Here is a 19,394-nt window from a genome sequence, read left to right as displayed (position 1 = left end):
GATCTCGGCTCACCGCAACCTCCGCCTCCTGGGTTCAAGCAATTCTCCTGCCTCAGCCTCCCGAGTAGCTGGGACTACAGGCGCGCACCACCATGCCCAGCTAATTTTTGTATTTTTAGTAGAGACGGGGTTTCATCTTGTTGACCAGGATGGTCTCGATCTCTTGACCTCGTGATCCACCCGCCTCAGCCTCCCAAAGTACTGGGATTATAGGCTTGAGCCACCACGCCCGGCCAAGCTTCTTGTCTTAATGAGAGGCCCTACATACCACTCTGCACTGAAACATGATTTAACCCAGACCATAACCACATCTATGGAGTAATGAAGTGTTTTGTCATAGGATTTTACCATATAAGCAATTTAAGCAATGGCAGAAGACCCATTAGCTTTTGGAGTCTGTTCCTTGGAGACCAACTTGCTAGGAATCCATTTTCTATCTTTTTAAAGAGGGTAAATTAATTTTCCTCATTGACATTCTGTAAACAAAATACTGGCAGCTTATATTTTATGGAATGTAATGTTTTAAAGTGAATCTAATTTTTCTTAGTAAACTGCTTTTAATAATGCATCAGAGTAAACTTTTTCCTCTGTTGTCAGGTTGCTATCAAGATCATAGATAAGACCCAGCTGGATGAAGAAAACTTGAAGAAGATTTTCCGGGAAGTTCAAATCATGAAGATGCTTTGCCATCCCCATATCATCAGGCTCTACCAGGTAGGCTCATTAGTGTGTAGCAGGTAGCTGCAGAGAACCCAGGATATTGTATGTATGGCTTCCTTTGAAGAAATGTGGGTGGGTGAACTTTTTTGTTTCTATGTTAATCCTACTATGTTTCCCACCCTTCTGTTTGCCCACTCAGCACTTAGTATCCTCAAGCTTCCCCTGGCCACTTACTGGTAAGTTTTCCTTACCCAAGTCGGTCTTTTTAATTTGTTCTTTAAAATTTGATGCCATTCTTAGCAAGAACTGAAAAAAAAAGATTAACTCAGAAGATGAGAATTTATTTTGTTCAGAATTCTAAAACAGGATGGGAAACCCAAAAATAAGAGAATTTAGACAGATGAAAAGTTAGAGATGAATGTAACATTATTTTTTTACAGCATTATTTGAATACTAGTTTCTGTGATCATGTTATAAATTGTGATGGCAAAGGATATTTTCAGTATTGCTTCTTGCATCAATCAGAACCTACCTCTTTTCTATTCTAATAGGATCCTGACTTAGTTTTCCAAGGTGGTAGTTAATTATTTTGATAATCAAGAGACCAAATCTCTCCAATAGGAGAGATTTCTATTTTAGTTTTTTTTTTGTCTACCCAGGAAACATGCATTTTTCATGCCATCATCAAAATGATTCCCTAGCCTAACTACAAAAGCAGTAAATCTGATGGCTGGAATTTCAAACGGGATAGGAGGCGAGGAACTTTGCCTTAGCGGGCTGGTGGTAGAGATATTTTGGGAGAGGTGGGGCTTCAGGATGCTTCTCAAATTGCAGTGTGTTGGCAGCTGAGAACTTTGCCTCTGCATGGGCCCAGCTCTACTTGCTGCTTTCTGCCAGAACAGCCGTCTGAGTTCTGAAGGAAGTGGCCACCCACTAGGTTCATTTGCTGCTGTTAGTCTGCAGTAAATGGTTACTGGCCCAGACATAGGACCATGTGTAAGAGTGGAGAAAGTACACCCAAGGCACCATGGGCAAGCTTTCATACCCTGTTAATTTTATGGAAAAGAAAACATGTCGTGATGTTAATATGTGTGGTTAAAACTATAGCATTAGAGCTCTTCTCTGGCATCAGCTGCTCACATAATGAAATTAGGTCAACAGGAGCAGACCTGTTGAAATTTATCAGCCTACATTATGTTGAACAACACCTACGTTCTGCCCCACAAGCAAACTTGTGAAAGCATCCTGGTGTTGCCTGAAGACCTGTATCTGTGAGCTTGCAGGCGACTAACCTCGGCTTCCTTCCTATCCTGATAGACTGAATACATTTCTTGACCTTACATTTTAAAATAAATCATCTTTAAATAACTGTGGGGCTTAGGCTGACCTTTCTCAAGAGGTCGACTTGTAGGTATTACCTTTGTAACTGAATTCTGCAAGTTTGCCTGTCTTACTCAAGATTAGCCTATGAGAATTTTCATAGGTCCAGTGCTGGCTTTGAGTATTGCCTTCTTTCAAGCTTTAATTTTGCTTTCTGGCAGCTGGGTTTTAATTTTTTTTTTTAATTTTATTTGTTCATTTATTTTTGAGACAAAGTCTCACTCTGTTGCCCAGGCTGGAGTGCAGTGGCCTGATCTCCACTCACTGCAGCCTCCACCTCCTGGGTTCAAGTGACTCTCCTGCCTCAGCCTTCCAAGTAGCTGCGATCACAGGCATGTGTCACCATGCAGAGCTAATTTTTGTATTTTTAGTAGAGATAGGATTTCAACATGTTGGCCAGGCTGGTCTTGAACTCCTGACCTCAAGTGATCTGCTCACCTTGACGTCCCAAAGTGCTGGGATTATAGATGTGAGCCACTTCGTCCAGCTTATTTTTATTTTTTATGGGTAGGTTCTCACTCTGTCACACAGGCTGGAGTGCAGTGGGACCAACATGGCTCACTGCAGCCTTTACCACCTGCACTCAAGTAATCCTCCCACTCAACCTCCTAAGTACCTGGGACTACAACCACCCACCACTCTGTTTTGTTTTTTTTTTTTTGATGATGATTTTGATTTTTAGTAGAGACAAGGTCCCACTATGGTCTGGTCTCGAACTCCTGGGCTCAAGCAATCCTCTTGCCTTGGCCTCCCAAAGTGCTGGGATTACAGGTGTGAGCTACTGTGCCAGGCCTATTGTTAATGGGAGATTCTGAGCTGCCAACGTGAATGGCTGTGAATTGTCATGATTTGGTATCAGGGTAGTTTTCAGGTCATTCTCCTCAGGTTTATCAAGTGAGCAAAAATGTATAGGAAACAACGGTTTTTGAACTCCTGAAAAGTTTAATAATAAAATAATATTTGCAGTCAATAAAAGGCTTGGAGAGATATACAACTGACATTTGTTTTTTTCTTTCATTTTTTTCTAAACAACTGCATATATTTACTTTTTGCCATATAAATTAACATGAGAGAGCTCAGAAGCAATACCTGGGCTTATGTTATCAGTATATATAGATTTTTTAAAAAGGAAAAAGAATAAAAAAGAACAACACAGCTATTAGATTGGAAAATTAAATTAGTATGTACTCATACAGTGGAATGCTATGAAGCAATTAAAAAGAAGAGACAGATCTGTATAACACATGATACTGTTATATGATATTAATGCAGAAAAAGCTAAAGTAACTAGGAATTAGTTAACTGCAAAGTGTACTGAAAGTCTATAACTGTATTGTTCAGTATGGTAGTCACTAGCCACATGTGGCTGTTGAGTAATTAAATGTGGCCAGAGTGACTGAGGAACTGAATTTTTTTTTTTTGAGGTGGAGTCTTACTCTGTCACCCAGGTTGGAGTACAGTGGTGCCGTCTCAGCTCACTGCAACCTCTGCTTCCCAGGTTCAAGCAATTCTCCTGCCTTAGCCTCCTGAGTAGCTGAGATTACAGGTGCCCACAACTGTGACCAGCTAATTTTTGTATTTTTGGTAGAGATGGGGTTTCACCACATTGACCAGATTGGTCTCAAACTGCTGACCTCTGGTAATCTGCCTGTCTCAGCCTCCCAAAATGCTGGGACTACAGACATGCACCATCTTGCCCAGCTGGAACTGAATTTTTAGTTGTATTTAATTTTAATTAATTTAAGTGTAAAACTAAAAGTTAATAATTTTTTTAAAAAAACTGTTGAAATAATATTTTGGATATATTGGAGTAAATAAAAAATATTATTAGAATTATCTTCAGCTTTTCCTTTTTCCAATGCAGCTTCTAGAAAAGTTAAAATTATATATGCAGTTCATATTATATTTCTGTTGGACAGCACTGTTCTAGAAGGATATACAATAAGCAGTGAACAGTGTTCCTCTGGGGACTGAGATGGAGGTGATTGGGAAGAGGAAAGCCTTTGGTCTTTTGTTTTATAATGAGTGTATATAGTCATTATTACGTTTAAAAATGTTTGATGGAAAATGTGAAAAGGAAGAAAGGACTGACAGCATACTACAATGAATTTTAAAAAGGAGCAACATAGGGACCAAAACAAAATACAAATCACTTTATGTTACTTTAAAAGGTTGAATATTTTGGCCAGGAGTGGTGGCTCACGCCTGTAATCCTAGCAATTTGGGAGGTTGAGGCAGGAGGATCATGAGGTCAGATTGAGACCAGCCTGACCAACCTGGTGAAACCCCATCTTTACTAAAAATAGAGAAAAAATTAGCTGGGCGTGCTTGTAATCCCAGATCCCAGGAGGCAGAGGTTGCAGTGAGCTGAGTGCACTGCACTTCAGCCTGGGTGACAGAGTGAGACTCCGTCTCAAAAAAAAAAAAAGATTGAATATTTTAAATTACTGTTCTCTTTTTTTCAAATAAATGGGCAGTGGAAGCGAAAGTTGTCATTTCTGTTGAACAAAGAAAGCCATATGTGATTTCTGTGGAGTTCTAATGTGATTCCCCCCACCTTTTTTTTTTTTTTGCTGTAGTTGTTTTTTTTTGATGGGAGATTTTTGTGCATCAAGTGCTTGATGTTGAATCTGAAGTTTAAGTTTCGGTTCTTGGCAACTTCTTTGCCTGTCAGTTTTATGGAGCTTAAGAGAGTGCAGAGACCTCATGGAACATCAAAAGGATGTTCTTTCAAGCAATGAATGTTTCCTACTTTTAAGAACTTGAAGGAGTATCTATTTTTCCCTTCTTAATAACATTTATATTTGTTTCCTTCAAAATGTTTTAAATTTCCTTTAATCCATAGTGGTTATTAATATTTCAAATGAGAAAAGAGGAGTCATTAGTTTCTCTTCCTGTATCAGCCTGTCATTTGTGTCACTGTCTGTCACTTTCCTGCCTTTGCACCAGGTTATGGAGACAGAACGGATGATTTATCTGGTGACAGAATATGCTAGTGGAGGGGAAATATTTGGTAAGTACATTTATTGCATTCTTTAAGCAGCTCTTGAGCACTCTATGGCAAACCTAAAATAGCTGTCCAGTGCTTTTGTCCCTTGAGCAGCTGTCGCTTGATGCTGTTCTTCAGTCCTGTCATTTTCTATCAACAACAAAGTAATTTTAATTTGTTTCGATTAATCTAGTAAAATCCCTTCAACACATTTGTTTCCTTAACAAAGGTGTTTTGTTTATTTCAGTCAGGTGCTGACAGTTGAGATTAAAGATCTCCAGAAACAAGCATCCTTTCTGAACATGGGACTGAGGGTTTTTCCTGTTAGCAGGTTCTGACTGAGGTTACCAAGTGCGACAGAACTCCCACACGTGTGTGGGCCTCTGTTGTGTGAGAAAGAGCCACTTGGCGCAAACAGTCTCACCTGAATGAATTCCTTAACCTTTGTTAAACTATTACATGTAACTGTTTTATTTACCATGTGTTCATAGTTCCCCTCAATGATTCTTGTAATTTTGGGGGTTCTGCCTTCATTAGCTATTTTTTCCTCTCACACTTAGCTTTGGCACAATGTCAAATAAGCAGGAGACTTTGTTACTGAAAAATCTGATTTTTAAGGTGGTAAAAACTGACAAAAAGTTTTTTTTAATAATAGTGATAAATGGAGCCAAGTAGAGTTAAAGGGAAAATTTCCATTTCTAAATTGATGTGTCTTTTATTTTTTCTTTTGGCAACTAACTACAGAGAAAAGTTTCTTTATATACCTTAGGTTTGTCTAATTTCTTTATTTTTAAGCAATTTATAAATATGAATACTTACTAACTTACATTTTTAAAAAAATTTTAAACATTCGCTCCTTCCTGCATGCCGATAAAATGTATTTAAAAGCATGGAATGACTTGTAAAATGGAATCTTCTTCTTAATGACTAGTCACTTGTGGCTGTATGGGGGGGGGTGTGTGTGTGTGTGCACATTTTAAAGTTTCCCTAGCGATCTAATGTTTTTTTGTGTCACAGTATCTTTAGGGTAAGTGCTAGTCCTTTTTAAAAGAGGTATCATTATTTCTTAATTGGCTTTGTATATGTGATTATGTTAAAGCTAATGGTGATAGAATAAAATTTATAATCAATATAGTATGGGAGGGGATACTTTATTTCAAAGAAATGAAAGCATTACAAGATTTGAAGAATAACGTTGTTTGTCAAGAAGGTATGGTAGCCCTTCATTATGTAGGATAATTATATGCCAATCATGTGCCTTGGAGATACTGACTCAGTTAAGACACTGGTTTTCCTTTCTGTGGAGAAATCTGATGGAAACAGTCAGGGAAATCAACATATTACTTTGAAGATGAGAATGGAAACTGTAAAACTCTGTATAGTAGAGAACAGTATGCAGATGGCAGTTTGGTTAACTTTTGGAGATCAAGGTAGTCTTCCTGGAGGGCACAGTTATATGGAAATTTATGAACCAGAAAGTAAAAGCATGAGAGAATATTTGGAGAGAGAGTAATAGCAGTCATGTTATTGGGAGACTATACTGCGGTCTGACATTCCAGGCACATGTTATGATAACCCTGCCTTAATTAAGATCACAAATGTATACGAAGGCAAATAGAAAACTTGTCTTATCTAGATAATGCTTTTTCTTTGGACAAGGTGTTGCTCTGTTACCCAGGCTAGAATGCAGTAGTGCAATCTTAGCTTACTGCAGCCTCAAACTCCTGGGCTGAAGCAATACTCATGCCTCAGCCTGCTGAGTAGCTGAGACTATACGTGTGTGCTACCACACCTGGCTAATTTCTAAATTTTTAGTAGAGATTGGGGGGCGGTCTCACTATATTGCTCAGGCTGGAAGACACCTTTTTACAAGTTTTATTCTATAAAAAATCAAACATTTCCTAAGTCCTTGAGCTGCCTGTTAGATATTTTATCTCATAGAGAGACATTTATTGGTGGAGAAACAACGGTAATTTGGGGAGAAAAAAGATCATGTCATCACATATCATATATATTATATATCATATATAATTATATATTGTATATATATTATATTTTTTATTGCACTTAGGTTCTGGGGTACATGTGCAGAACATGCAGGATTGTTGCATAGTACCTACATGGCAATGTGGTTTGCTGCCTCCATCCCCCCGTCACCTATATCTGGCATTTCTCCCCATGTTATCCCTCCCCAACCTCCGTACCCCACACTGTCCCTCCCCTGTTCCCCCCCAATAGACCCTAGTATGTGATGCTCCTCTCCCTGTGTCCATGTGTTCTCATTGTTCACACCTGCCTATGAGTGAGAACATTCGGTATTTGATTTTCTGTTCTTGTGTCAGTTTGCTGAGACTGATGGTTTCCAGATTCATCCATGTCCCTACAAAGGACACAAACTCACCATTTTTTATGGCTGCATAGTATTAGTATTCCGTGGTGTATATGTGCCACATTTTCCTTGTCTGGTCTGTCATTGATGGGCATTTGGGTTGGTTCCAGGTCTTGGCTATTGTAAACAGTGCTGCAGTGAACATATGTGTGCATGTGTCTTTATAACAGAACGATTTAAAATCCTTTGGATGTATACCCAGTAATGGGAATGCTGGGTCAAATGAATTTCTATTTCTAGGTCCTTGAGGAATCGCCACACTGTCCTTCACAATGGTTGAACTAATTTACACTCCCACCAGCAGTGTAAAAGTGTTCCTATTTCTTCACATCCTCTCCAGCATCTGTTGTCTCCAGATTTTTTTATGATCACCATTCTAACTGGCTTGAGATGGTATCTCAATGTGGTTTTGACTTGCATTTCTCTAATGACCAGTGTTGATGAGCATTTTTTCATATGTTTGTTGGCCTCATAAATGTCTTCTTTTGAAAAGTGTTTGTTCCTATCCTTCACCCACTTTTGAATGGGTTTATTTTTTTCTTGTAAATCTGTTTTAGTACTTTTTAGATTCTGAATATTAGCCCTTTGTCAGATGGGTAGATTGCAAAAATTTTTTCCCATTATGTTGGTTGCCAGTTCACTCTGATGATTGTTTCTTTTGCTCTACAGAAGCTCTGGAGTTTAATTATGTCCCATTTGTCTATTTAGGCTTTTGTTGCCAATGCTTTTGGTGTTTTAGTCATGAAGTCCTTGCCTATGCCTATGTCCTGAATGGTTTTGCCTAGGTTTTCTTCTAGGGTTTTTATGGTGTTAGGTCTTATGTTTAAATCTTTAATCCATCTGGAGTTAATTTTAGTGTAAGGTGTCAGGAAGGGGTCCAGTTTCTGCTTTCTGCACATGGCTAGCCAGTTTTCCCAACACCATTTATTAAACAGGGAGTCCTTTCCCCATTGCTTGTTTTTGCCAGGTTTGTCAAAGATCAGATGGTTTTAGATGTGTGGCGTTGCCACCGAGGGCTCTGTTCTATTCCATTGGTCTATATCTCTGTTTTGGTACCAGTACCATGTTGTTTTGATTACTGTAGCCTTGTAGTATAGTTCGAAGTCAGGTAGCGTGATGCCTCCAGCTTTGTTCTTTTTGCTTAGACTTGTCTTGGCTATGCGGGCTCTCCTTTGGTTCCATATGAAGTTTAAGGTGGTTTTTTCTAATTCTGTGAAGAGGGTCATAGGTAGCTTGATGGGGATAGCGTTGACTCTATAAATTACTTTGGGCAGTATGGCCATTTTCACAATATTGATTCTTCCTAACCATAAGCATGGAATGTTTTTCCATCTGTTTGTGTCCTCTCTTATTTCCTTGAGCAGTGGTTTGTAGTTCTCCTTGAAGAGGTCCTTTACATCCTTTGTTAGTTGTATTCCTAGGTATTTTATTCTCTTTGTAGCAATTGTGAATGGCAGTTTGTTCTTGATTTGGCTCTCTTTAAGTGTGTTATTGGTGTACAGGAATGCTTATGATTTCTGCACATTGATTTTGTATCCTGAGACTTTGCTGAAGTTGCTTATCAGTTTCAGGAGATTTTGGGCTGAGACAATGGGGTCTTCTAAATATAGAATCATGTTGTCTGCAAATAGAGGTGATTTGACTTCCTCCTTTCCTAATTGAACACCCTTTATTTCTTTTTCTTCTCTGATTGCTCTGGCTAGAACTTCCAATACTATATTGAATAGGAGTGGTAAGAGAGGACATCCTTGTCTAGTGCCAGATTTCAAAGGGAAACCTTCCAGTTTTTGCCCATTCAGTATGATATTGGCTGTGGGTTTGTCATAAATAGCTTTTATTATTTTGAGATATATTCCGTTGATACCTAGTTTATTGAGAGTTTTTAGCGTAAAGGGCTGTTGAATGTTGTCAAAGGCCTTCTCTGCATCTATTGAGATAATCATGTGGTTTTTGTCTTTGGTTCTGTTTATGTGGTGGATTACGTTTATAGACTTGCGTATATTGAAACAACCTTGCATCCCTGGGATGAAGCCTACTTGATTGTGATGGATAAGCTTTTTTATATGCTGTTGCAGTCAATTTACCAGGACTTTATTGAAGATTTTTGCATCTATGTTCATCATGGATATTGCCCTGAAGTTTTCTTTTTTTGTTGAGTCTCTGCCAGGTTTTGGTATCAGGATGGTGTTGGTCTCAAAAAATGATTTGGGAAGAAGTACCTCTTTTTGGATTGTTTGGAATAGTTTCAGAAGGAATGGTATCAGCTCCTCTTTGTATGTCTGGTAGAATTCAGCTGTGAACCCATCCGGACCTGGGCTTTTTATGGTTTGTAGGCTATTAATTGCTGCCTCAACTTCAGCCCTTGTTTTTGGTCTATTCAGGGTTTTGACTTCTTCCTGGTTTAGGCTTGGGAGGGTGCAAGTGTCCAGGAATGTATCCATTTCTTCCAGGTTTACTGGTTTATGTGCATAGAGTTAGTTGTTTGTAGTAATCTCTGATGGTAGTTTGTATTTCTGTATTGGTGGTGATATCCCCTTTATCGTTCTTTATTGCCTCTGTTTGATTCTTCTTTCTTTTCTTTTTTATTAATTTGGCTAGCAGTCTGTAGTTTGTTGATCTTTTCAAAAAACCAGCTACTGGATTTATTGATTTTTTTGAAGGGTTTTTTGTGTCTCTATTTTCTTCAGTTCTGCTCTGATCTTAGTTATTTCTTGTCTTCTGCTAACTTTTGAGTTTTTTTAATCTTGATCCTCTGGCTCTTTCAATTTTGATGATAGTGTGTTGATTTTAGATCTTGCCTTGCTTCTCATGTGGGCATTTATTGCTATAAATTTCCCTCTAGACACTGCTTTAAATGTGTCCCAGAGATTCTGGTACATTGTGTCTTCGTTCTCATTGGTTATGAAGAACATCTTATTTCTGCCTTCATTTCATTGTTTATCCAGTCAGCATTCAAGAGCCAGTTGTTCAGTTTCCATGAAGTTGTGCAGTTCTGAGTTTCTGAATTCTGAGTTCTAATTTGATTGCACTGTGGTCTGAGAGACTCTGTGTTATGATTTCCTTTCTTTTGCATTTGCTGAGGAGTGATTTACTTCCAATTATGCGGTCAGTTTTAGAGTAGGTGTGATGTGGTGCTGAGAAAAATTTATATTCTGTGGATTTGGCGGGGAGAGTTCTGTAGATGTCTATTAGGTTTGCTTGATCCAGATCTGAGTTCAAGTCCTGGATATCCTTGTTAATTTTCTGTCTTGTTGATCTGTCTAATATTGACAGTGGAGTGTTAAAGTCTTCCACTATTATTGTGTGGGAGGTCTAAGTCTCTTTGTAGGTCGTTAAGAACTTGCTTCATGTATCTGGGTGCTCCTGTTTTGGGTGTGTATATAATTAGGATCGTTAGTTCTTCTTGATGCATTGATCCTTTTACCATTATGTAATGCCCTTCTTTTTCTCTTTTATCTTTGTTGGTTTAAAGTCCATTTTTATCAGAGACTAGGATTGCAACTCCTGCTTTTTTTTGCTCTCCATTTGCTAGGTAAATCTTCCTCTATCCCTTTATTTTGAGCTTATGTGTGTCCTTGCATGTGAGATGGGTTTCCTGGATACAGCACACAGATTGGTTTTGACTTTTTAATCCAATTTGCCAGTCTGTGTCTTTTGATTAGGGCATTTAGCCCATTTATATTTGAGGTTAATATTGTTATGTGTGACTTTGATCCTGCCATTTTGATGCTAGTTGGTTGTTTTGCCCATTAGTTGGTGTAGTTTCTTCATGGTGTCGATGGTCTTTACCATTTGGTACATTTTTGGAGTGGCTGGTACTGGTTGTTCCTTTCTATGTTTAGTGCTTCTTTCAGGAGCTCTTGTAAGGCAGGCCTGGTGGTGATGAAATCTCTCAGCAATTGCTTGTTCATAAAGGATTTTATTTCTCCTTTGCTTATGAAGCTTAGTTTGGCTGGATATGAAATTCTGGGCCAAAAGTTCTTTTCTTTAAGGATGTCGCTCCAGCCTGGGTAACAAGAGTGAAACTCTGTCTCAAAAAAAAAAAAAAAAAAAAAAAAAAGGATGTCGAATTTTGGGCCCCACTCTCTTCTCACTTGTAGGGTTTCTGCCCAGAGATCCGCGTGAGTCTGATGGGCTTCCCTTTGTGGGTAACCTGACCTTTCTCTGTGGCTGCCCTTAGCATTTTTTCCTTCATTTCAGCCCTGGTGTATCTGACGATTATGTGCCTTGGGGTTCCTCTTCTTGAGGAATATCTCTGTGGTGTTCTGTGTTATTTCCTGGACTTGAATATTGGCCTGCCTTGCTAGGTTGGGGAAGTTCTCCTGGATAATATCCTGAAGAGTGTTTTCCAGCTTGGATTCATTCTCTCTATCACATTCAGGTACACCTATCAATCGTAGATTAGGTCTTTTCACATAATCCCATATTTCTTGGAGGCTTTATTCATTTCTTTTCAGTCTTTTTTCTCTAATCTTGCCTCTCATTTTATTTCATTGAGTTGATCTTCAATCTCCGATATCCTTTCTTCTGCTCAGTCGATTTGGCTATTGAAACTTGTGTGTGCTTCACGAAGTTCTCGTGTTGTGTTTTTCAGCTCCATCAGGTCATTTATATTCTTCTCTAAGCTGTTTATTCTCTTGAGCATTTTGTCAAACCTTTTTTCAGGGTTCTTAATTTCTTTGCATTGGGTTAGAATGTGTTATTTTAGCTCAGAGAAGTTTGTTATTACCCACTTTCTGAAGCCTGTTTCTGTCAATTCATCAGACTCATTCTCCATCCAGCTTTGTTCCCTTGCTGGTGAGGAGTTGTGATCCCTTGTAGGAGGAGAGGCATTCTGGTTTTGGGTGTTTTCGTCCTTTTTGCTCTGGTTTCTTCCCATCTTTGTAGATTTATCTACCTGTGGTCTTTGTAGTTGGTGACTTTTGGATGGGGTCTCTGAGTGGATGTCCTGTTTGTTGATGATGAAGTTATTTCTTTCTGTTTCTTAGTTTTCCTTTTAACAGTCAGGCCTCTCTGCTGTAGGACTGCTGGAGGTTCACTCCAGACCCTGCTTGCCTGGGGATCACCTGCGGTGGTTGCAGAACAGTAAGGGTTTCTGCCAGTTTCTTCTTCTCTTATCTTAGTCCCAGAAGGATACCTGCCAGATGTCAGCCTGAGCTTTCCTTTATAAGGTGTCTCTTTGGATATACGGGAGTCAGGGAGCTTCTTGAGGAGAGAGTCTGACCCTTATAGTAGCTCAAGTGCTGAGCTGTGAGCTCCATTGTTCTGTTCAGAGCTGCTGGGCAGGTATGTTTAAGTCTGCTGCAGTGGAACTTATAACCATCTTTTTTCCCAGGTGCTGTGTCCTGGGAAGGTGGAGGCTTTATTTATAAGTTCCTGATGTCCTGCTGCCTTTTTTCAGAGATGCCCTACCCATCTAGGAGGTAGCCTGGTCACAGTCTGCCAACAGAGGTGTTGCTGAGCTGCCATGGGCTCTGCCCAACTGCTATGTGAACTTCCTTGCGGTTTTGTTTATAGAGGTATAGTTAGAACTGCCTGGGTAATGGCGGAGTGCTTTGGTAATGGGGGACTGCCTCGGTAAGGGTGCACTGCCTCGGTAGTGGTGGATGCCCTTCCCCCCACATAGCTGGACCGTCCTGGGTCCAACTACACTTGCTGTGAAGCTCTCAATCCAGAGCATTTCAGATTGCTGGTCTTTGTGGGGGTGGGACTCGTCGAGCCAGATCACCTGGCTCCCTGTTTCTGTCCCCTTTTTTTCAGTTGAATGGGCAGCTCTGTCTCCTAGGCGTTCCAGGTGCCAGTTGAAAAGGCCACCCAGATTTGTGAGTTTTTGTGCAGAGACCCGCTGCGCCTGCTGAAACAGCCGTGCTGGAAACTCGTGGTGCTTTTCGGCCCGGGAATCTCCTGGTCTGTGGGCAGTAATAACTCATTTGGAAATGTGGTGATCTCGCTGGGAACTGCACTCCAGAGCTGTTCCTGTTTGGCCATCTTGCGATCATGTCATCTTAATGTTTGTAATAACGAAAGACCCAAACACATCAGATCTACCTTACTCTTTAAGAAAGCAGATTTTTAAAATTTATCTATTTCTTCTTTTTTGAGCTAGAGTCTTCCTCTGTTGTCCAGGTGGATGTGCAGTAACATGGTCACAGCTCACTGCAGCCCCAACTTCCTGACCTCAAGTGATCCTCCTGCCTTAGGCTCCTTAGTAGTTGGGACTATAGATACATACCACCATGCCATGTTAATTTTTAAAGTTTTGTAGAGATTAGGTCTCATTGTGTTTCCCAGACTGGTTTTGAATTCCTGGGCTCTAGCATTCCTCCTGCCTTATCCTCCCAAAGTGTTGGGATTATAGGCATGAGCCACTGCACCCAACAAGAAGCAGTATTGGAGAGAGGACAGTTTCTTGGTCATGGACTTTGAGTGAATGTACCTCAAGGAATGAACAAACAGAATACCACTTCTGATAATATTATTTTAAAAACAAAATAGTTTAGGTTGGTGCAAAAGTATTGTGGCTTCTGTCATTTAAAGTAACGGCAAAAACCGTAATTACTTTTGCACCAACCCATAATTATATAACACATTATATAATATATAACAATAGAATATGAAATATGTTATTATTGATACTATTAAGTAATATTATTATAAAAGGTCCAGATAAGGAAGTATTACCTAAAGAAATTATTGAGACTGCACAGGGATAGAACTGTCTCATGAGCTCTGATTTTTAAGTGTTTGTGTAAAAAAGATGAAAGGGGCTTAGTCAAGAAAACCTGGGCTTTGGATATATTTAGACCTAAGTTTGAATCAGATCTTTGTCACTTCTTTGCCCTTTTACTTAGAGCAAATTACTAGATGATTCTGGGACACAGTTCCAAGTTCTATAAAAGGTAAGATCTAGAATATTTGCATTAAAGTTGTGGAGATTAAATGAGATAGCATATAGAGCTCTAGCACAGTGCTTCCTTACGCCTTCATGTGTGAGAATGAATGGGAGACCAAAAGGTGTGAGGAGCTCTGCTAACCTGCCTTCCTTGCTGAAACAAGTTAAAACTATTAAAGAAATCAAAACCCAGTCATTTAAAGTCTCTGAAAATCATCCTAAGGATAAACAGATAATGAAGGAACATTATTCAAGAACATCTATGCAAATTCAGTAAGAAACAAAGTCTGTGGTCAGCAAGGTGGAAATTCCTGTCCAGACTACTGTAGCCAAGAACACAGGGCTTCCTCCTGTCAAAAGACAAAATTACAAGTTTAGTTCAATTATCTCAGTTGGCTTTATTTACGATTCTAGAATCGGGCAACATTTCATTTCATAGAATAAGTGTTCCAGTAAGCTGAGCAGAAGAGTTTGGCTTATAGAAGAAGGGCTTAAGAAGCCTAAACAGTGTATTGGTTACTTTTAGACAGAACAATAGAAAATTAACTAATTAGTTAACATCAGGTTACTTCAGGCTACCTTTTTTTGTAAGGATTAAAGCAGAGGGACTTCATCATTGTGCCAATTAAAGATTTTAGACTGGGCTCTTTCGAAAATTGGCTTTCTCCTGATTTCACAGGTCAGATAACCTAGTTTCGGTTTGGAACTTTAGCATGGGTGCCTCCATTTTGATGTTTAGTTTGTTCTGTTGGTGCCAGTGCTGAAGTTTATTTGAAAACAGTGGTCTCCTGTAATTTTTATTTGTCACTTCTCCTCAATTAGCTCTAGCATCTGAACAGCAACTTTCTTCCCAGGAGGATCTGGACATCAGCATTTCTCATACTGCCCCAGCTACCTATTGCTGAGTCCTGGAGAAGTACAGTTAAGAGATGGGGGCCCCTTTACTCAGCCCCCACTTATGGAACTTGATCAGGACCTAGATCACTCTTGCTTTGCAAGCTGAGAGGACCTAAGGCTGCTATCCTCCCCCACTCTCCATCTACCGAGCTCTCAGTTCCTAGAGTGGGAGTGTCACTCAGAGAAGTTTGCCGTTGTCCCTAACCCCAGCTCCAGAGCCCTAACTCTGATATTTTACCTGTGGAGAAGAACAAACTGTAAAACAGCTCCTAATTTCTTCCCAAAGGAACTGACTTCATTTGCAACAGGGAGTGAAGAAGTTCAGACCTGATTGTACTTTCAAGAACTGTAGAGGGAAAAGAAAAAAGAAAAAGAAAGAACAGTGGAGGTTGTAGTAAAGGGTATTTGAGAAGAGATTCATGAAACAGGCCAAATGGTAGATTTGCTAGTTCGCAGGAGAGAACCAATGAATGACATCTAGAAAGAGCTTTTCTGGGGTTAGAATAAAAATCACACATTGGCTGGGTGCACACCTGTAATTCTAGCTACTCAGGCAGGAGGATGGCTTGAGCCTAGGAGTTGGAGACCAGCATAGGCAACATAGGGGGAACCCTCTCTTAACTAAAAACAAAAATAAACAAAAAAAATACTGATGGCAAAAATATTTCTTCAAAGGAACCAGAATTTGATTGTATTGTTTGTAGACCACTATATCCCCTAGGGCATTATTCAAAACAGAAGGTCAATCAGCCAGCAATTAGTGGAGTTTTAACAGCTGGATATGGTCAGTAAAAGAGAGGAAGGAAGTCCTAGCAAAAACACAGTGATCCCAAGGTAACTAACTGTAGGCATACTGAAGCTGCCTGTCCTAGAGGAATCACATTAGAGGCTGAATACTGTATGTATGGAGAAATAAACTTCACCAGAAGAATCCAGCCTTTAGCTGGGTGTGGTGGCATACACCTATAGTCATAGCTCCTTAGGCTATTGATATGTGATCTTTCTAACTATGGGCATTTTACAGCTATAAATTTCCCTCTAAGCAGCTTTGGCTGCATATAATGAATTTTAGTGTGTTGTATTTTCATTTTCACTCATTTGAAAGTATTTTCTGAATTCACTTTTGATCTCTTATTTAATCCATTATTTATTTAGAAGTGTATTGTTTAATTTTCACATATTTGTGAATTTCCCAAATGTTTCCCACTATTGATTTCCAATTTCATTCCATTATAGTTGGTTGTTTTTCTATTCTCTGTTTCATCATTTCTGCTGTAATCTTGGTTATTTCCTTCTTTCTGCTTGTTTCAGGTTTGTTTTTCCTTCCTCCCTAGTGTCTTGAAGCAAGCAGAAAGAAGGAAATAAAGATTATAGTAGAAATGATGAAATAGAGAATAGAAACACAATGAAGAAAATCAGTGAAACTGAAAGATGGTTCTTTGAAAAGATTGACAACATTGACAAATCTTTATCCAGATTGACAAGAGAGAGAAAAAAAGAGAAGACTGAAACAACTAGAATCAGAAATGAAAGAAAGGGACATTACTAACAGTCCCTTAAGAAATAAAAATGGGCCAGGCATGGTAACTCATGCCTATAATTCCAACACTTTGGGAAGCTGAGGTGGGAGGATCGCTTGAGCCCAGGAGTTCAATATCAACCTGGGCAACATAGTGAGACTTCATTTCTACTAAACATAAAAAATTAGCCAGGTGTGGTAGCATGAGCCTGTGGTCCCAGCTACTCAGGAGGCCAAGGCAGGAGCCTCACTTGAGCCCAGGAGGTTGAGGCTATAGTGAGCCATGATCGTGCCACTGCATTCCAGCCTGGGCAACAGAGCAAGACCCTGTCTTAAAAAAATATGAAAATAAAAATGATTATAAAGGAATTTTGTGGACAGCTGTACATTAACAAATCAGCTGGGCTTTGTGGCTCATGCCTGTAATCCTAGCATTTTGGGAGGCCAAGGTGGGTGGATTGCTTGAGCTCAGGAGTTCAAGACCAGCCTGGGCAACATGGTGAAACACCATCTCTACAAAATAATGGAAAAATTAGCCAGGCATGGTGGTGCACACCTGTAGCCCAGCTACTTGAGAGGCTGAAGTGGGAGGATCATCTGAGCCCAGGAGGTGTAGGTTGCAGTGAGCTGTGATGGTGCCATTGCACTCCAGCCTGGGCAACAGAGTGAGATCTGTCTCAAAAAAAAAAAAAAAAAAAAAAAAATCAGAAAACTTAGATAAAATGGACAAATTTTTAGAAAGATACCAACTGTTGAAACAACTGAGTTAAGAAGAAATAGACAGTTTGAATAGACTGATATCAAAGTAAAGAGGTTGAAGTAGTAATCAAAAAAACTACTCACAAAGAAAAGCCCAGCCCAGATGGAATCACTGCAGAATTCCACCAAACATTTTAAGAACAATTAATAGCAATTCTTTATGTCTTCTAAAAAACAGAAGGAGGAACACTTTCCATCCATTCTGTGTGTCCAGTATTATTCTGATTTATTTTATGTGGCCAGTATTATCCTGATCCCAATACCAGACAATGTCAGTACAAGAAAATTTTAGACAATATGGCATAGATGCAAAAATCTTCAACAAAATAGGTACAACCTGAACCCAGCAATATATAAAAAGAATTATACATTGTGGCCATGTGGGATTTATCCCAGGAATAATAAAGATTCCTGGGATTGGCCGGGCGTGATGGCTAACTCCTGTAATCCCAGCACTTTGGGAAGCCGAATTGGGTGGATCACCTGAGGTCAGGAGTTCTCAGCCAGCCTGGCCAACATAGTGAAACCCAGTCTCTACTAATGATACAAAAAATTAGCCGGACTTAGTGGTGGAAGCCTGTAATCCCAGCTACTCCTGTGGCTGAGATAAGAGATTTGCTTGAACCCGAAGGCAGAGGTTGCAGTGAGCCAAGATCACATCACTGCACTCCAGCCTGGGCAACAAGAGCAAAACTCCATTTCAAATAAAAGAAAAGAAAAGAAAAAGATTCCTGGGATAGACACTAATAGAATACAAAAGAAACATGACATCTCAATAGATGCCAAAAAATTGACAAAATCCAACATCCTTTCATGTATATATGTACTACCCTTCCCCTCACCTTGCCTCCCAGGCATAAGTAAATTGCATCCAACACTCTTCCATGATAAAAGTAGCCATCAACCTAGAAATAGAAGATTAATTTCATCAACCACATAAAGGTTGTCTGTGAAAAACCCACGGCTAACAAAATACTTAATGATGAAAGACTGAATGTTTTCCCACTCGGATCAGAAACAAAAGGTTTAATTTCTTGCCACTTCTATCCAAACTTTGTACTGGAGGTTCTAGCCACAACTGTTAGGCAAGGAAAAGATATTAAAGGCATCTAGATTAGAAAGGAAGAAGTAAAACCATCTCTATTCAGAGATGACATGATATTACATGTAGGAAATCCTGAAGAATCTACTAAAAAACTGTTAGTACTAATAAAGGAGTTCTGCACATTTGTAGGGTACGAGATTAATATACAGAAATCAACTGTATTTCTATACCCTTGCAATGTATAATGTTATCCAAAAAAGATGGAAATGATTCAATTTATCAATAAGAATAAAATTTTTAGGAATAAATTTAACAAAAGAAGTGCAGAATTTATACTCTGGCAAGTATTAAAAAGAATAAAAACAACACTGAAAGAAACTTAAAAAGATCTAAGTGATTGGAAAAATGTTCCATGTACATGGATTGTAAGTGTTAACATTGTTAAGATGGCAATATTGATGTCCAGATTCAGTGCAATCTCCATCAGAATTTAAGCAGACTTTTTTAATAGAGATTGACAATCTGATTCTAAAATTGATACGGCATTGCAAGGGACACAACATAGCCAAAACAGTCTTGGAAAAAGATTGCGGTGATTCAGCCATAAGAAACTGGAAGTGACAAAGAACAGATTCTCCTCTAGAGTTTCTTTTTTCTTTTTCTTTTTTTGAGATGAAGTTTCTCTCTTGTTGTCCAGGCTGGGGTTCAGTGGTACAATCTCGGCTCACTGCACCCTCTGCCTCCTGAGTTCATGTGATTCTCCTGCCTCAGCCTCCTGAGTAGCTGAGATTACAGGCATGCACCACCATGCCCAGCTAATTTTTGTATTGTTAGTAGAGACAGGGTTTTGCCATGTTGTCCATG

The 19,394-nt window shown here is 39.3% G+C and overlaps 1 protein-coding gene across 12 annotated transcripts in view; it reads left to right on the top strand.

Annotated features, from left to right (window-relative positions):
- Window positions 1–19,394, top strand: part of SIK3 (SIK family kinase 3) — a 249,269-nt gene that overhangs the window by 126,261 nt on the left and 103,614 nt on the right. For all 12 annotated transcript variants that reach the window (XM_021671167.2, XM_021671161.2, XM_021671163.2 and 9 more), the window contains 2 exons: window positions 598–714; window positions 4,990–5,053. In XM_021671167.2, coding sequence (XP_021526842.2) covers window positions 598–714; window positions 4,990–5,053 — 181 coding nt within the window. The remainder of the gene's footprint in view (window positions 1–597; window positions 715–4,989; window positions 5,054–19,394) is intronic.

This window comes from Aotus nancymaae, unplaced genomic scaffold (genome assembly GCF_030222135.1).
Source record: "Aotus nancymaae isolate 86718 unplaced genomic scaffold, 86718_ANA_hifiasm-v0.15.2.pri h1tg000012l, whole genome shotgun sequence".
Lineage (NCBI taxonomy): Eukaryota > Metazoa > Chordata > Mammalia > Primates > Aotidae > Aotus > Aotus nancymaae.
The sequence above is the reverse complement of the archived record's forward strand: the minus strand, read 5'-3'. Positions and strand labels throughout refer to the sequence as shown.